Source organism: Leptopilina boulardi, unplaced genomic scaffold, assembly GCF_019393585.1.
Source record: "Leptopilina boulardi isolate dan_hultmark-lab unplaced genomic scaffold, ZJU_Lbou_2.1 LbouV2_114, whole genome shotgun sequence".
Classification (NCBI taxonomy): domain Eukaryota; kingdom Metazoa; phylum Arthropoda; class Insecta; order Hymenoptera; family Figitidae; genus Leptopilina; species Leptopilina boulardi.
In genome coordinates, this window is record NW_026137657.1 from 123,232 (window position 1) to 142,561 (window position 19,330).

Consider the following 19,330-nt stretch of genomic DNA (forward strand, 5'->3'; position numbering starts at 1 on the left):
TTACTGTGGCATTAGTTACTATGGCATTAGTTACTATGGCATTAGTTACTGCGGCATTAGTTACTGCGGCATTAGTTACTGTGGCATTAGTTACTGTGGCATTAGTTACTATGGCATTAGTTACTGCGGCATTAGTTACTGTGGCATTAGTTACTATGGCATTAGTTACTGCGGCATTAGTTACTGTGGCATTAGTTACTATGGCATTAGTTACTGCGGCATTAGTTACTGCGGCATTAGTTACTGTGGCATTAGTTACTATGGCATTAGTTACTATGGCATTAGTTACTATGGCATTAGTTACTGCGGCATTAGTTACTATGGTAACAGTTAGTCACTATGGCATTAGTTATTATCACAGAAAATTAAAAGGCATTAAAATAAGCTGCAACGCTTCTTATTTTAATCCAATTTTGCTTATTTTAATCCATTTTGGTATTAAAATAAGCAAAATTGGATTAAAATAATAAGCGTTGCAGCTTATTTTAATGCCTTTTAATTTTCTGTGTTAAAGTGACATCAATGTGCCTGCAAATTAAAAAAAGAAATTTTTTTTTCTTGAAAGTTAAAAGTTTCGTGGATTTGCCCATATATATTTAGATAATTTTCTCTAGATTTTACAAGTTGGAAATAAAAATAAATATTTTGAGAATTGAAAAATCGAATCACGTTTCGAGGAGAACAGAATTCGAGGTAAGCTGTCATCTTCTTCTCTTTCTTTATAGGTATATAGTCGATCGAGGTGGCTGCTGTAGCCGCAATTTACTTCCGTTCATTCAAGCCCTGTTAGTAGCCAACCACGTTCAGGTGCATTTCCACGCATTTTAATAAGAACATTGCTTTAGAGATAAATATAGCTTCCTTCGTCCAATCATTACCAGTTCCATTCGTTTGCTTTATCGATATATCAAACATATAAAATGTTGCAATTACAATATGGTGATAGACGATCTTCATTTCTCAATATATATAGAAAAATATTATCTATGTGAAATCTCATTATATGAAAGGATTTTCTTTCCATACATATTTTCATAAATTGAATACTACTTCCGGAAAAAAAGATATATAACCTTTTTTTTTTTTTTTTTTTGTTTTGGAATGTATAATGTAAAAATGAATTCAAGATGTCACGTACAGAACTTCCTATGCTTTCATAAGGAAATAAATCTATTGCTCCCGACTTCCTGTCTCTCAGAGAAGAGCAGTCTTCTCTGACCCCGTGTTTCTTATTTTCTCTGGAGGTGTTAGAACATCTTCGGAAAAAAAAATATTCTAGTTAAGAAAAATCAGCTAATTTAATTAACAGAAGAAGTGTAATTTAGGTATTAAATATTTTTTTTTAAAGAAAATTATTTTTTTTTTCAAATTAAAAAATTTTTTGAATATTTTTCATCAGATAAAAAATTGAAAATCATTGATTTTCCAAATCTTTTGGAGATATATATGTGAATTTACATATTTTTATCTTGGAAAAGAAAAACATATTTCTATTTATATATATATATATATATATGAGAAGATTGAGAAGTCAGAAAGACAGAATGAATAGAATCCTAGGAGTTAGAAACGAAAGCAAATCAGGGGATTATTGAAATGAGTGAAGGCGACAAAATCGAGAGGTGGAAAGAGAGAAAGAGGGACTAAAATGAAAATCGGGTCTAAATTTATCAGAACGAGTGGTCTCTACCATGGACACTCAAAGTGCGTTAGAGCGACGACTCCTGGAGATATTCTTAGCTGTATGATTCAAGTACAAACTAAACTATGTTTTACGCGAAAAAAAAAAACAAGAATTCTCCAAAACTAAAAATTTTCTATTGAGAAAAAAAGATTTAAAAAAAAAAACATTTTTATTTAAACAAAAGACTCTAAAAAACCGTTTATATATTTAAGAAACAAAAAAAAAAAAAAAAACAAAAAAGAAGTTAAGAAATACAAAATCAGAAAACGTGTACTTTTCTCATTCTTCGAATACAATGAAGAAGCTCATAAAAATACATCCCCATTTTCCACTCTATAATTTTGTCATAAACGCAACCTACTCAATTCAATAAACACATATATATATATAGAAAGTGAAAAATGAATGTCGTCACGTACTTACTTATACATAAAAAAAAAGAAGGGGAAACCTTATTCCTTACAAAACAGTTCGGAGGGTAAGGTACACCACCCACGATGAATACAAGGGTACATTTCACTCATCAAACATTATATATATGTATGAAAAAAGGGGCGTAACTTAGTTTACTAGTCAACCTGACAACTTCATTTTTTCCCCCCTCATATTGTAACTATTAATTTTTCAATTAAAATCTGATTATCAATTATTATATTTAACAATATAACAGAAGCGTTTAAATTATTATTATTCACGTTTTAAAAGTTGTAGCTACAAAAACAAAAAAATGTTAACATAAACTTGTGAAATTATGATAATAATATATTTAACACCCACGAACTACAAGCGAAAAAAATTTTTTTTTTTTTAGTTTTTTTAGAAGGCGTGGTTCTTCTTTATGGTGAAAGAAGATCTTTTTATATGGGATAAAGGTGCTTGAATCATATTTATTTATCACAAACTTATGATGTACATATACATAAATATGTATACATGAAAACATACATGAAATAATATAATAATAATTATTTATTTTTATTTATAAATAATTATTAAATTATTTATAAATAATAATATAATTATAATAGTAATAATATAATTATAATAGTAATAATAATAATAATAATAAAAATAATTATATACATGGAAATAATTTACACACGCCCTGTATTATTTCTCGAGGACAAAATTTCATGAAATATTCTCATTTTTTCTAAAATCAATAATCGTCCCTTTGGGCTTCAAGAAAGATAACTGCTGCTGTGAACATTGACCTAAATAAACTGTTTTCCGCATTTAATTATTTAAATGGAATTTTTGGAAAAAAAAAATTTGTTCTTTCACAAACCACGGTAAAGGAAAATATAATTTATTTAAGTACTAAATAAATGAAGAAATTATTAATTACTAATAGTAAAACTAAAATACCATTAGTATTAATATTTAAAAAAAAATCATTAATTGATATATTTATATAAAATTATTTCTATCATTTTTCAAGATAATTAAAAAGATATTTGCTATAATTATTATTATTATTATTAATATTAATAGTTAATATTAGTATAATAATTTAATAGTTAATATTTTTTTATTATTATTACTATTTTATTGTTATTCTATAATTATTATTTAATATTACTTTATTCGCCCCTCTTTTTGATAATTTTTTTTTTTTTAATTCTGGCACATGGATGATATTTAAAATTAGAAAATCAACACTAAATTAAATGGTAAAATATGTTAACACCTAAATAAAATGGTGCACCAGACGATGCAGGTGAAAATTTAGTATGATGTTCGACACTAAATAGAAAAACCACGTTCGAGGGATGTGATGAGCGTCAACAAAAGGGTCCCATGTACCATCATTTGTGAATTTATGCGTAGCCACGCATCTTGTATACGTGTCGCCATCGTGCATATAATTCATGAAATTTCCTGTCTATAGTCACATTTCTTTTTTTTTTTTCAAAATTCAAAGCAAGAATTTCTTATTCTATTTTTCACAAGCAGCATAGAGGTTGTATTTAGAAAATTCTTCAAAAATAGCAAAAAAAGTAAAATTTTGAAAAATAAAAAAAATTACCGACAGAGGGTAGGTTCACTTTATATAGTATCAGAGGGTGTATAATCGATTTATATACAAGAGAGGAGGAGCTTTTATAAAAGTGTAACAGAGGGATATTTGTTTTACAAAGTTGAAACTAAATTTTGCACACCGCAACTCAAATTTGCACACTGTATATATTTGAATTGGTAATATTTTCCAATATTTACAAACTGTGCGAATTTGTTTGCAGTTTGAAACCTAATTTTCATTTTTTCTTTATTAATTTCCTTTTTATTTTTTTAATGTGAATTTTTTTTTTTTCAATTTCAAAACGGTGCGCTTGTATTTTATAATGAGGGATCTTTATTTAAATTGACATTTCTCTTGATGCACTTATATATATATACACAATAAAAGAATATATATTTAATCTTGAACCCCATCACGTCATAGTAAGTGATGTGAGAGATGTGCATAATCAATAGTAATTCCATCTGACCCATCCTTTATCATAATATCAAATCAGAATTGACGTATATATGTATTCTATATAATTTCGGTATGGATCGGAATTATCAATGTCAATCAATATCAGAAAATGAAGGAGATAGAAATTTTTTTTAATTTAAAAATTCGGTAAAATATTTTTATTTTAAGGTTCGATTTTTTTTCAAATAATTTTTTCCATAAAAATTTTTGTCCTATGGCACGCGTCATTTTTTAAAGATTCAAATTTCACCCCCCGTTCATTTGACACCCTTACACAAACCATTTTTCAATATATATATATATATATATATATATATTTGTAGTTTCAAGCACCACCCACTTATATGTACTTTAGGATCCTTTTTTGGTCTTGGAAAACTAAAACGCCAGCTGCTGCCTTTCTGCTGGACCAACAAATCACAAGTATTCGCATCCTTTGCCCGGAAGCGTTCAATCGGTTTCAATTTTTACACGGCGCAGCTGCTCGACATCTGCGGATTAAATTCTTACTTACACGTGAAGAGAGTATGACCCACTTTTTTTTTTTTTTTTTTTTTTTTCATCCAAACAATAAGTGTGAAAACCATTGTGAAATTAATTTCCTCACTTATTATATTATTTGATATTATAAAATAATTGTTGAATAATATGAAAATTATTGGTGGATTAGAAAATAATTAGAATTTTTAATTTAAAGAATTTTATTATACACTAATTAGAAGAATTTTCATTTTACGAATTTTAACAAATTTTTAAGTATACCAATTTTTTTGGAATGTTTGTAAAATAAAAATTCAGTCAAAAATTACTTAATTTTGTAAAAATTCGTTTAAAATGAAATTAAATGCTAAAAAAAAATTAATAATTTGCATTTAATTTCATTTTAAACGAATTTTTACAAAATTAAGTAATTTTTGACTGAATTTTTATTTTACAAACATTCCAAAAAAATTGGTATAGTTAAACATTTTTTATTAAAAATTTGTTTGAAAATAAATTTTCTTAAATAATTCGAAAAATGGAAATTCGGAAAAAAAAAATAATTTTTATTTTACAAACTTTCCAAAAAATTGGTACTTAAAAATTTTTTTATTTAAAATTTGTTTGAAAATAAATTTTCTTAAATAATTCGAAAAATGAAAATTCGGAAAAAAAATAATTTTTATTTTACAAACTTTCCAAAAAATTGGTACTTAAAAATTTTGTATCAAAAATTTGTTTGAAAATAAATTTTCTTAAATAATTCGAAAAATGGAAATTCGGAAAAAAAATTATATTTAATAGAATTTGTTAAAATAAAAATTGTAAGAAAAAAAAAAAGAAAGAAAACAGAGGAGCATGAGACAAAAAAAATAGATATTGCAAAAAAAAAAAATTCATCGATGGTGGCACATGTTCCACGAATCTACTAATAAAAATTCAGCGGCACTTTTGAGATCGCTTTTTTTTTAATGAAAAGAATATAAGGTAAAAAGCCGAACTTTTCTCATTTGAATAAAATAAGTCTAAGACCCAGTATATAGACTCAGGGGGTCTTCTTCATTTTGTCCCTTTTGTGTGGTCCAAAAAAAAAAAGTAGCGACTTCACTCTCTTCAGGGGACCAGAAGGGTCCCCCCAATGACAAATGACATTCCATGGATTAAGGGGGTCTTCTAATCAGTTATACCTTTTGGAACTTTGCGCCCCCAAAAAACTAAACAATCGTTATGTTATATATATATATATATATATATATATATATATATATATGTTACATCACATTTTCAAGGATAATGAAAAACGAGTTATGACAGAAAAAAAAAGTCTCGACAGTTTTTATAACTCATATTATATTTTCTCATTTTCGATTTCAAGGCGTTCATTCTATGGAATTCCCTCATGAGAAATTTACGATGATTCATACGATACTTCTGGTCTGACGTCAAAGGGAAAGGATATTAGACATTCTACAACCAAAGAGAGTCAGTTTCTTGTCATTAATGTAGGTCATTGTATCATTCAAAGTTACGTATAAGTGACAAATAATGCAGAAATTGAAGAAAAAAAATTTTTTTTTTTATTGTCTCAATTAGATAAACAATTAGAATATTTATAAATAATATTCTAGCAGAGAAAAGTTTTGTTTTGAACGAAATGTATTTTTTTTTTGTTACATCAAACAAATATTTTCAAATAAAAATTTAGTTTGGTTCAAGTAAATATTTTTTTTGATTAAATTAACTATTTGATTGATTCAAATAAATAATTATTTAATCGAATTTTCGTTTATTTTAATAAATTTTTCGAATCAAGAAATTATTTAATTGAGCCAAATAAATACTTTTCATTGATTCAACTACAAAATGATTTTAATAAATTTTTTTTTTTAGACTAAAACTTTTTCTTTCACAATATATATATATATATATATATATTGTAACGTTGCAAAATTTTTTGTATAAAATAATACCTGGAGGATCGCCAAAAGCTCGGTAATTGGCCAAAATAATTTTATTTTTCATTTTCTTATTTTCGTATTTTCTATTTTTTAATGTAATCTTCCTCGGAATAATGGATCTCGAGAGACGAAGCTGAATGGACAACCTTTTTGCAAGATGTCTGATGTTTCACGACTATGGAATGGCTAACAGGACAATTTATATAAAAAATATGTTTGAATTTGCCGCCATGGGTCACCTGATATGTCAAATCTTTGAAATTCAAATTTTTCATGAAGATGTAATCTGCCTTCAATTCAAATTTGCCGCTAAGGATTCCGGAAATTTCCGATGTAAAGATGACATCCACTGCTCAAAATGCATTGAAAAATGGAAAATCATCGCAGTAAAAAATTATAAAGTTTCGATTTGTTAGTGTTACCTTTTGGCCTGTCGGCCAAGGGCCCTGTCAGCTTACGGCCCTGCGCTCTTTGGACTTCACGACAATGCAGGTTACCTTAGAAGTCATGAATCTAATGGTCTAACCACTGGAAGTCAAAGAACTCAGGAGGGATAATTTACTAAATTTCAAATCAGGATGAGACCACACTCAACATGGTAATAGTAAAATATCAAACGAATCCCGGAAAGCACCCTGTCACCATTACTAGTCACGTCACTGATGGAGCAGACGACATCAATCTCAAACGCCGACGATCAATATCTGTATCGACCACGCTGTCGACACTCTCTCCTGGCGATCCTCCGAGTTTGGAACTCTTATTGTTAAACTTGTCTATTATAATATTATAGTAAAAATTGTGTTGAACGTGATATTGTGTTTCACTGGAATTAAAGGTAGGACTTTTGTCTTTGGCCCTTCAGGCAATATCTGGTTGATTTCCCGACGATAATTGCTATTTTTTTATTTTAATATTATGGTTACCTGTAAGGAATGATGTTCTCAATTTGTTACCCCTTTTTTTGATTTGGCTGGTGCCGTTAAATTTATTAACAGAGAATCTAGTCTGGTGACCTTGTGATTCTTGTTAATGAATATTATTTATAATTTATTAAAATAATCTTAACATCTTGCCGTGTGGCTGCTTGATTATTACATGCATTATTTTGTTTAATTTACCGGTAACATAAAGAGAGATCCTCATTCCTGACCATGTGACCATCTTTCTTTTGAATTTTTCTTGTTTATTGTGATTATTACATTGATTTTCTAATTTTTATTTGTTGTTGTGATAAATATGTTTTTGATAAGATTTGGCCATTACTGAGCATAGAGAGAGAGAGTCAATTATTGGTTACCCTAATTATTGATTTTTGTTCCCCTTTCTTTCTATTGTCAATCCCTTTTTTATTATTGGATATTCTGTAATGGTCACCACTTTCTTCCTTTTATTATTGTAAATTTCCCCAACTATTGTTTCACAATATAATAAACGATTATTTGTAAATTTTATTATGAATTAATTTTCTGAATTCACGCCTCTCCGTTATTTTTCGTAGAGCTAGTCGAGTTAATTTATGTTATGAATTATAACTTTTTTTGTTTAAAATTTTGAGTTGATCCAAGCAAGATCTGGCGCCCTTCTGGTAAATTTTCTTTGATATTCCGATATTTTTCTTTTAATTTTTTTGTAATGAGAATTCTAATATTGGCGTTAAAAATTCAAATTTTTTTTGTTGAATAGCGATATATTTAGAATGTCGTTTGTATCTTTTTAATTATTATATTTAATTTAGTAATCATTATATTTTCATTACAAAATATGGCGCCCAACGTGGGGCTAACGCCAAAATAAATTTAATAAAATTGTGAAACAATTATGAAAGTCAAACTTTATTCCCATCTAAACTAAATACTCTCTCTAGTGACTCACCGGTCATTGTCCCTTATCGCTACCAAAACAAACTGCTCTGTGTATGCCCATTGTATCACATTAACCTGAGCAAGAAAAATATTCTTTTGATAGAATATTTTAGTTGAAATTGAAATCTTATTTTAATTAAATTCCATGTAATTCTCGACTTTATTTTCTTGGTTATACAAAGGATAATGATCTCATCCTAATCAAAGTCTGTGGATCTTTCCACAAACGATCAATTGAAATAGTTTTGATTTGAAATATTTTATTTTAAATTGGAAATTTCTCTCACGTGTAATGAATGATTTAACCGAGTAAAATATACGAGTTATTCAAATTATTCTTTGCCAAATATATAAAAAAAAAAGGGGAATAAATTATTTTCTAATAATTATTAACAAAAAAATTAAATAAATAAATAAAATTCACTAAATCTTTTTAATAATTATTTTTTTCGCGAATAATAACAAAATAAGTGATAATAAAAAAAAAAAAAAAAATTATTTTTTATTATCATGGCCGATCCAAAGGATGCATGGATCTATTCAATTACCAGAGAAGTACTTTTGTTAGAGTTAGGTAAACGAGATCTCCCTCAAGATGGCTCGACCAGAGTTTTACGTGAACGATTACGTAAATTCCAGATCATCCAAAGAGGAGAAGAATATGAATCTCGTGTCCCTACTACCGCTTCCGATGGTGAAAGCCTTTCATCCAATGAAGAGGCGTCATCCCAACAACGCCCCTCTCCGCATACTCGAACTACAACCCCCACTACCGAAACTGACGGCGCAAGAAGCCTTCCCTTACAATCACCTAACAATGATAATTCCCTTTCGGTTACCAATACTGTATCTCAGGGTGTGGAAAATAATTTTTCTCAATCATCAAATGAGATTAATCCTCCTTTAGTTACTCAAGGTACAAGAAATATATTACCACAAACAGTAGATACTCAAGATCCACCATTTGTTACCGACTCTGTGTCTCAAGGTGCGATTGCGAGAAAGAAACTAACAACCACCGCTATAGGTCAATCATCTCGATCAACCTCGCATCAAACCCCAAGCGACTCGCGATCAAATCAGAGACCTATTTCATTAGATAGTGGATATTCTGGTAGTAATATTGTTACCAGACAAGACGTGGTCCTAGATAATCCAACACCTAGAAGAGATCCTTTTGATTTAAATCAACTTAATAGTAGGATTCGACATCTGCCGCGGAATATCCATTCGGAAGGAGAGATGCGTAAAATCTCCCAAAATGATTATGCCACACACCCACCTCAAATGACCTTCACTCGCGAATATATTGCCCTCAGTTCTCAACAACATCCCTATTATGATAATTTTCCTCGTAGACCACATCGACTTGAATTTGTCGAACCATCTTCCGACATTGCAGCCTCCCCTCCATATGAACTGCCAATCAACACATTAGATTCTCGCGAAGTAGTAAGACCAAATATTACTCAGCCAGTTCAAGATTCACAACAATTTGACTCACGACAATCTCGTCAAGATTTGTCTCGTCCATCAATATATACTGATAGACACCGGATAAATATTGAAAGATCACAACCGTCAATTGAAATCCCTAGAGTATCCTACGATTTTTCCGACCAAGACCAACGCGAGGTACTACCCCCACCTTTACACTATGACGATCCAAGACAAAGATCCCGTGAATATCAAATTCCTCAATATGTCGATCCAAGACAAAGAGCTAGTGAATCATATCAAGTCCCTTATTTTCCTGAAAGAAATGAGTATCCTCAAAGAGAAATTTATCCTCCTACTCAACCTTTATCCTCAAATAGAAATTATCAAGATTATTACCCTCGTAGAGAAAATTATTCAAATCAAGCTCCTTATTTACCTTATCGTGATAGTTTTGATAATGCGAATCGAAGAAATTCAAATTATTCACCCTTAGCTTCTGCTTATCATCTTATGATGAAATGGAATCTAAATTTTTCTGGAGCCAATGGCGAAGATCCAGATACCTTTTTAACTAAGATCAATAATAGCAGAGTCCTGATTCATATCCCAGATCATGAATTATTACGTCTTATACCCTTTTTCCTGACAGGAATCGCAGCGCGATGGTACGATGCGCATCAGCACAGTTGGCAAACGTATCAACAATTTGCCAGTGCTTGCCGTGAACGATTTTGTGACGCAGATTTTCAATTTGAACTTTTGCAAGAAATCAATAAACGTACACAAGGAGATCACGAACCAGTGGCTGACTATTTGACAAATATGATAGTCATGTTTAATCGGTTGTCACCACGGTTATCAGAGAGTGATGAGATAAGTTACGCGCACCGTAACATGCTCCCTCGATTGGTCATCACTATCCCGCGTGCCAGTCTCACTAGTTTTTCACAACTAGAATACGCCGCAGTCGCAGCAGAAAAATCGTTTAAGATTGCTAGAAATTATCGTCCGCCCCCGCGTCCCGAAAATTCCCTGTTACCAGATTTAGCTTATCGCGTCCCATCGAACCGAATACATTCAAGAAAAAAGGTAACTCTAAATATGTTAGATGTGGAATATGAAGACGAAGAATCGGCCGACGAAGCCTTTTTATCAAAAGAAATAGATAAACTCCCCTCTACTAAAAATAAAAATTCCAAGAATAATAAATCATCTAAATCTGAAACTAAAAATTCAAAAAGTGTCTCTGCGAATAAAAATCAAGTACCTTCTCCAAAAACCACTACCACTGAAGCGGAAAAAATTGAACCAGCTCAAAATTTATCAACTCCCGTTAAATGTTGGAATTGCGATCGTCAAGGTCATCGATTCCAAGATTGCCCTCAACCCAGGACAATATTTTGTTATAAGTGCGGTAACAAAGATGTAATAAAAACAAATTGTCCAAGATGCATGGGAAACTAGAAAAGGAATCGCTGGCAGGGGTGTCCCCGATTCCAGATCCCTCTAAATCACCCGTTGACGATATTGAAAATTCTATTCCGTCCGAGCCAAAAATTGATAACTCGTCTGACTGTTCTCTCTCAGACGTGTCAACTGATGACTCACTCATTGATCCCGAAGTTGTCCATAATCATTCTATTTCCTCAGTATCTATTTCCCAAACCCCTATTAGTTGTGAGCGAAAAAACCCAAAAAAGAATCGCAAAAAACATTATAGACGCAATGTCAATAAAAGACCTCCTAACACTATTCATTTATCTGTTATCCGTTATCCCCCCTCCAATGTTACCACTCGTCAACCTCTCATGTATTTAACCCTTGATATATTAGGACAACCAATCAAAGCTTTAGTTGATTCAGGAGCTTCAAAGACATTTATTGGTCCCAAGGCTCATGATCTCATTAAAAGTCACAATTTGACGACTAGATTCGTAGATAGTCAAGTTCAATTCGCCAACGGTAATTTGTCAGTAGTATCTCAAGAGATTATTCTTCCCTTAGAGTTAAAAAATAGAAAGCAACTTGTATCGGCCAAAGTCCTTGATTCTCTTCCAATGGATCTTCTCCTCGGATTAGATTTTTTAAAATTATTCGACATAAATATAGACTTCGGTGAAAGAAAATGGTCTTTCAATGACCTGCCGAAAGAAACCCATGATCTAGAGTCGAATGAAGAACCTCAGGATCTTTGCAATGGTCTTTTGGAATTATCAAAAGATCAAGCTGATCGCTTGGCTGAATTTCTATCAAAGGAACTTCCTGAAGCACCCACGAAACCAGGTATGACAAATTTGGTAGAGCATAAAATTGATGTAGGAAATCACTCCCCCATTAAACAAAGGTATTATATGGTCTCCCCTAAGGTGTTAGAAGCAATAATATCCGAAATCGAACAAATGTTGAAGGATGATGTAATCGAAAAATCTAAAAGCGGATGGTCAAATCCTATCGTTATGATAAAAAAGGCGGATATGACTTACAGATTTTGTCTTGACTTCAGAAAGTTGAACGCGGTTACCAAAAAAGATGCTTACCCCCTCCCCTTAATGGATTCCATATTAAATAAACTCCGAAATGGACGATATATCTCCAAAATTGATCTTCATAAAGGTTTCCTTCAGATACCTCTCCATCCCGACAGTAGAGAACTTACTGCATTCACTGTGCCAGGTCGCGGATTATTTCAATTTAAGCGAATGCCTTTTGGTCTAACGAATTCCCCTGCGACTTTTCAGCGACTTTTAGACAGCTTAATAGGACCAGAAATGGAGCCGTACTGTTTTGCATATCTCGATGACATAATTATTGTCACGAGTACTTTCGAGGAACACTTAGATTGGTTACACCGAGTGTTAGATAAAATTAAAAATGCAGGTCTTAAAATTAATAATGCAAAATGTGAATTTTGCACTTCTCAAGTTCGATACCTTGGTTTTATCGTTGACGAAAAGGGATTATCAGTTGACCCTGATAAATTGTCCCCTGTCGTAAATTATCCAGTTCCCCGCAATATCAAGGAGCTGCAACGCTTCCTAGGCATGGCTTCATGGTACCGCAGATTTATCGCTGGATATGCCACTATCGCGTCGCCTTTGAACAAGTTGTTGAGTAAAAAGCATAGTTGGAAATGGGAGGAAGATCAGCAGTTAGCATTCGAGAAATTAAGAGTTATGTTAACTGAAGCCCCGATATTATCGCGACCAAATTTCGATGAAACTTTTGTCCTACAAACTGATGCCAGCAATGTGGGAATCGGCGCAGTTTTGACTCAAACCATTAATAATGTTGAGTATGTAATTGCCTACGCAAGTCGATCTCTGACTATGGCAGAACAGAATTATTCCACTACGGAAAAGGAATGTTTAGCCGTAGTATGGGCAATACAGAAATTTAGAGGTTACCTTGAGGGATACGAATTCAAGGTTATCACCGATCATAGCAGTCTCCTTTGGTTAGATAAATTAAAGAATCCTACTGGTCGTCTCGCTCGATGGTCTCTCGCACTTTTGGATTATAGATTCCAGATTTATCATAGGAAAGGTGCCAATCATCGCGTGCCTGATGCTTTATCGAGAATACCCGCAGCTGAGTCACCCGATGAATCTACTCCTGTAGATGAAAATCTCTATCTCGCCGAAGATGCACTTGGTTCTTGGTATATGAGAAAGTTTCTATCTGTGACTGAATTTCCAGAAAGGTACCCTACTTGGCGAATAATTGATAAAAATCTCTACTTCTACCGTCCAGATAAGGTTGTGTTCCCTGACGAAGAAGATTTAAATAAATGGAAATTGGTTCCTCCCGATGAAGATCGAAATCAGATACTGTGCGAAGTTCATAATGACCCTCAATCCGGACACTTAGGAACAGAAAAAACGTATAAAAAATTAGCTTTGAGATATTTCTGGCCCGGAGCTTATAACGACATTTATGAGTATGTCAAGAGATGCGAAACTTGCCTGAGATGCAAGGTTGATCAACGCGTTCCTCCTGGATTGTTAGGCCACCGCGTTGTTGAAAATCCTTGGGTAGTAGTTTGCGCAGACATAATGGGACCCTTGCCCAGAAGTAAGTCAGGATACCAATACATACTAGTGTTCCAAGACGCTTTCTCTAAGTGGATTGAGATAGCCCCATTAAGATCAGCTAATGGAAAAACAATTAGCAAATCATTTAGCAATTTGATTCTCAATCGCTATGGAACCCCAAAAGTCCTGATTACTGATAATGGAACAGAGTTTGTAAACGGTACTATTGAGTCACTAACTCAAGAATATGGCATCCATCATTCCACTACTCCTCTATATCACCCGCAGGCAAACCCAGTCGAGCGCGTAAACCGAGTCCTAAAAACTATGATTATATCGTATATTGATCAAGATCATCGCTCATGGGATTTACATCTCATGGAATTCCAGTTTGCCTATAACAATGCACATCATTCTTCTCTGAAAACTACACCCGCATTTCTTAATTATGGTAGGTATCCTGAACCAATTAATTTGTTGCGTAGAGATAAAGAAGGAAAAGTAGAAATTGATCCATTAAAACCTGAAATTTGGAAAGAAAGAATGTCTAAATTACAAATCCTGAGAGATTGGGTAATTAAAAACCTTGACCTTGCCTTCATAAAACAATCACACTACTATAACTTGCATCACCGCTCTCTAAAATTAAACGTCGGAGATCTTGTATTAATGAAGTGTCGAACATTATCCTCTAAATTGAAAAATGTTTCTGCTAAGTTGAATCCTCGTTATGTCGGACCATATAAAGTCACTAAAGTTCTCTCCCCTACCGTGTATGAAATATCTGACTTGTCCTTGAAAAGAATCGGAAAATATCATATCCAAGATCTTAAACCATACCTTCAACCGGACACTCCAGACAATAATGAAAATTCCGATCCCGAAATCCGATGACGTATCCCCGAGCTCCCTTATATTTTCAATGTTGATCACATTAAAACAATTAAATTCAACAATTAAAATTAAGTCTAACATTTACGGCATGGTAAATCACAAAAATTATTATTTTATTATTTTCTCTATCTTAACATTATACTCAAATTGATTTATTTACTGTCTTCATTATAATATTCCAAATTAAGAATTCCATAACAACAATTTAAAATTTTCTTAAAGGTGTCCAAGGAGAAACCCATTTACCCCCATTTGGTAACCAACCTCCAAAGAGTAACCACATCATGGACAATAATAATTCGAAACCATTAACGTCAGATGGCGACGATGATCCAAATACTAGCGAACACTTAAAAGAAATAATGGAAACAATGATCGCTGTAGCTCGTACGCAAATACGAGAGTTGCAAGAAGAATCTACAGCACAAAAAACAAGGATAGAAAATCTTCTTTGTTTAAACAACACATTAGCCCAAGAGAACAGAAGACTTGGAGACAAACTCGCCCCCTTTCTCATTGAAGAAAACGTGGAAAACAGCTGGACTGCAGAGGATGACATCATTCTATCAAATTGTGCTGGATGGCGATCTATAAAGCCATACTATAAAGTCCTAAAAAGAATGACACACTTGTACGAAGGATTGTTACCCTCACTGATTGAAGCATACAAGTTGGAAATCGAATCCAGAATCGTCAGCAGTGGAGGAAGAATAATACCTTTCCCAGAGGAGCATGAATTGCAGGAATATATTCAGAACAAATCCGAACGCGAAGAACACTCCCTAAATAAAACACATGTTGCCTGTCAAACAAATCCCGGTAACCATTTCCATCAACTTCCACCAACCGTCAATCAAACCACTCAAACTCCTCTTCGGCTAACTCCAAGTCAAGGTACCCAAACTCCTATAGCCCTTCCTTGTATGTACCACCAATCCACTCAAACCAACACACTGCTTAACATTTTTGATAACTCCCCATTTATTTATTCTGACGAAATCCCATTAGATACCCCTGGTGACACACCAATTGTTTGCTCCAATGAAACTCCACTGATCATCCTTGATGACTCACCATTAATCACCTTTGATGATGATCCACTCATCCCTTTCGATGAATCCTCAGCTGCCAGGCCCAGTTACCCTAGTACCCCTGATGAAATTCTATTAGAATTTCAGTTACCAAATCACCGTTCCAATAATTTGAGCTCGAATGATTCCCCGTCTGTACACGAATTAGAGAACCTCCTGATTGGTGACTCAAATGTTACCTCTTCCGCTGAGTCAGCAGTTCCCCCCCATCATTGCTATCCTCCATTCACCAATACCAATGATCTTGAAGTAATCTCGTCTAACGACACATCATCACTTCCTATCAATGATTCCCAAATGGACCAAAATAAGTCTTCTTCCAAATTCCGTCAAACTAGGTTTGAATCCCAAGATATAGATCACCCCATATTGAAAGAGAACTTTGTCAGAAGTAAACGTCAACATGTCGCGGAATCAACTGTTACCTCAACCTCCTCGACTAAAAAACAAGCCACCCGTCAAAACATAGTCACCCCTAAAGATTCCTCGCATAAAACAAATACTCGTGACCAGGTCCCATCTCTCTTGTCCCTCAAAATAGATAAACCCGCTAATTTAGACCGCGAAACAATATCATGGCTTAAGCGCAGCCCACTTCATGGTTGCTGGAATTGCGGACATTCCAAACATGGACATGAAAATTGTCCATATCCCGAAGAAAGATCATTTTGTAAAACCTGCGGAGATACTGTTCCCGAAAACAAAGTTTGCAGAAATTGCCAAATCACCGAGAACGTAATGAATCGCAAACGTTAAAGTTTAACGAAAAAAAAAAAAAAGTATTTTTTTTGTTTTAATATTCTCACTTTATTATATTTTTATTTACCAATCATATTAATCTTCTTATAAAATATATAATTCAAATTTTTTTTTGTTTCTTTAGTTTAGATTAAAGTGTTAAAGTTACCGCTTGGTTGAATTGACATCATTCATCCGTTATAATATTTAATATAATATAACCATAATTGAAATAACTATTATCATTTAAAAGAAATAATTTTTGTTCTAATAATTAAGTTCGACTATAAAAGACTGAAGTAATTAGTCAATTATTAAATAAAATTTCGATATAGATCATATCGATTAAAGACTGTACTAACGATATTAGTAAGTTATTAAAGTCCTGTGACTTAGAAAGTATTACTTCATGAGATTATTATCTGGTGTAACAGAGAAAAAGTATTATTTCATTTTTGACTTGAACCATGTTATCTCTAGAAAATTGTGATATAGAGTAACCGAGTTCCCATGTACAATTTAAATTTAAGCCTTTGATTAAAATTTAATAGTTTTCTTAGAAAGTTGTTGTTGTTATTAACTTATCCTGCAGTATTCAAATTTTTCATTTCGATTTAAAAAAAAAAAAAAAAAAAAAAAATTATTTAAATTACAATTTTTTTTTGATTCTTGAAATATAAGTTGATTTCTTTTATTTTAAGATTGTGTTAAGATGAATAATATTTTCTGTTAAGATCAATTCAAGAGTTATTATGATATAATTTAATTTTGCTAAATGACTGAGTTTTTGGCACCATCCGTCGGGAAGTTGACTTGTCGGAGACAAGTAGTCCTTCATAGGCCTTCTCTAGACCCAGGGGTGTTGTAACGTTGCAAAATTTTTTGTATAAAATAATACCTGGAGGATCGCCAAAAGCTCGGTAATTGGCCAAAATAATTTTATTTTTCATTTTCTTATTTTCGTATTTTCTATTTTTTAATGTAATCTTCCTCGGAATAATGGATCTCGAGAGACGAAGCTGAATGGACAACCTTTTTGCAAGATGTCTGATGTTTCACGACTATGGAATGGCTAACAGGACAATTTATATAAAAAATATGTTTGAATTTGCCGCCATGGGTCACCTGATATGTCAAATCTTTGAAATTCAAATTTTTCATGAAGATGTAATCTGCCTTCAATTCAAATTTGCCGCTAAGGATTCCGGAAATTTCCGATGTAAAGATGACATCCACTGCTCAAAATGCATTGAAAAATGGAAAATCATCGCAGTAAAAAATTATAAAGTTTCGATTTGTTAGTGTTACCTTTTGGCCTGTCGGCCAAGGGCCCTGTCAGCTTACGGCCCTGCGCTCTTTGGACTTCACGACAATGCAGGTTACCTTAGAAGTCATGAATCTAATGGTCTAACCACTGGAAGTCAAAGAACTCAGGAGGGATAATTTACTAAATTTCAAATCAGGATGAGACCACACTCAACATGGTAATAGTAAAATATCAAACGAATCCCGGAAAGCACCCTGTCACCATTACTAGTCACGTCACTGATGGAGCAGACGACATCAATCTCAAACGCCGACGATCAATATCTGTATCGACCACGCTGTCGACACTCTCTCCTGGCGATCCTCCGAGTTTGGAACTCTTATTGTTAAACTTGTCTATTATAATATTATAGTAAAAATTGTGTTGAACGTGATATTGTGTTTCACTGGAATTAAAGGTAGGACTTTTGTCTTTGGCCCTTCAGGCAATATCTGGTTGATTTCCCGACGATAATTGCTATTTTTTTATTTTAATATTATGGTTACCTGTAAGGAATGATGTTCTCAATTTGTTACCCCTTTTTTTGATTTGGCTGGTGCCGTTAAATTTATTAACAGAGAATCTAGTCTGGTGACCTTGTGATTCTTGTTAATGAATATTATTTATAATTTATTAAAATAATCTTAACATCTTGCCGTGTGGCTGCTTGATTATTACATGCATTATTTTGTTTAATTTACCGGTAACATAAAGAGAGATCCTCATTCCTGACCATGTGACCATCTTTCTTTTGAATTTTTCTTGTTTATTGTGATTATTACATTGATTTTCTAATTTTTATTTGTTGTTGTGATAAATATGTTTTTGATAAGATTTGGCCATTACTGAGCATAGAGAGAGAGAGTCAATTATTGGTTACCCTAATTATTGATTTTTGTTCCCCTTTCTTTCTATTGTCAATCCCTTTTTTATTATTGGATATTCTGTAATGGTCACCACTTTCTTCCTTTTATTATTGTAAATTTCCCCAACTATTGTTTCACAATATAATAAACGATTATTTGTAAATTTTATTATGAATTAATTTTCTGAATTCACGCCTCTCCGTTATTTTTCGTAGAGCTAGTCGAGTTAATTTATGTTATGAATTATAACTTTTTTTGTTTAAAATTTTGAGTTGATCCAAGCAAGATCTGGCGCCCTTCTGGTAAATTTTCTTTGATATTCCGATATTTTTCTTTTAATTTTTTTGTAATGAGAATTCTAATATTGGCGTTAAAAATTCAAATTTTTTTTGTTGAATAGCGATATATTTAGAATGTCGTTTGTATCTTTTTAATTATTATATTTAATTTAGTAATCATTATATTTTCATTACAATATATATATATATATATATA

At 32.4% G+C, this 19,330-nt stretch overlaps 2 protein-coding genes across 4 annotated transcripts in view; one reads left to right on the forward strand and one right to left on the reverse strand.

Annotated features, from left to right (window-relative positions):
- Positions 1-19,330, reverse strand: part of LOC127282408 (amyloid beta A4 precursor protein-binding family B member 1-interacting protein) — a 95,699-nt gene that overhangs the window by 29,620 nt on the left and 46,749 nt on the right. The gene's annotated exons all lie outside the window — the stretch shown is intronic.
- LOC127282429 (uncharacterized) lies at positions 6,515-19,310 on the forward strand. Its single transcript, XM_051306670.1, has 2 exons — positions 6,515-7,442; positions 15,057-19,310. Exon 2 carries the CDS (start codon positions 15,119-15,121, stop codon positions 16,679-16,681), a length of 1,563 nt encoding a protein of 520 aa, XP_051162627.1. The 5' UTR covers positions 6,515-7,442; positions 15,057-15,118; the 3' UTR covers positions 16,682-19,310.

Bases quoted from the DNA above. Each gene is read 5' to 3' on its own strand.
- LOC127282429 (XM_051306670.1), top strand. From the start codon at position 15,119: ATGGACAATAATAATTCGAAACCATTAACGTCAGATGGCGACGATGAT.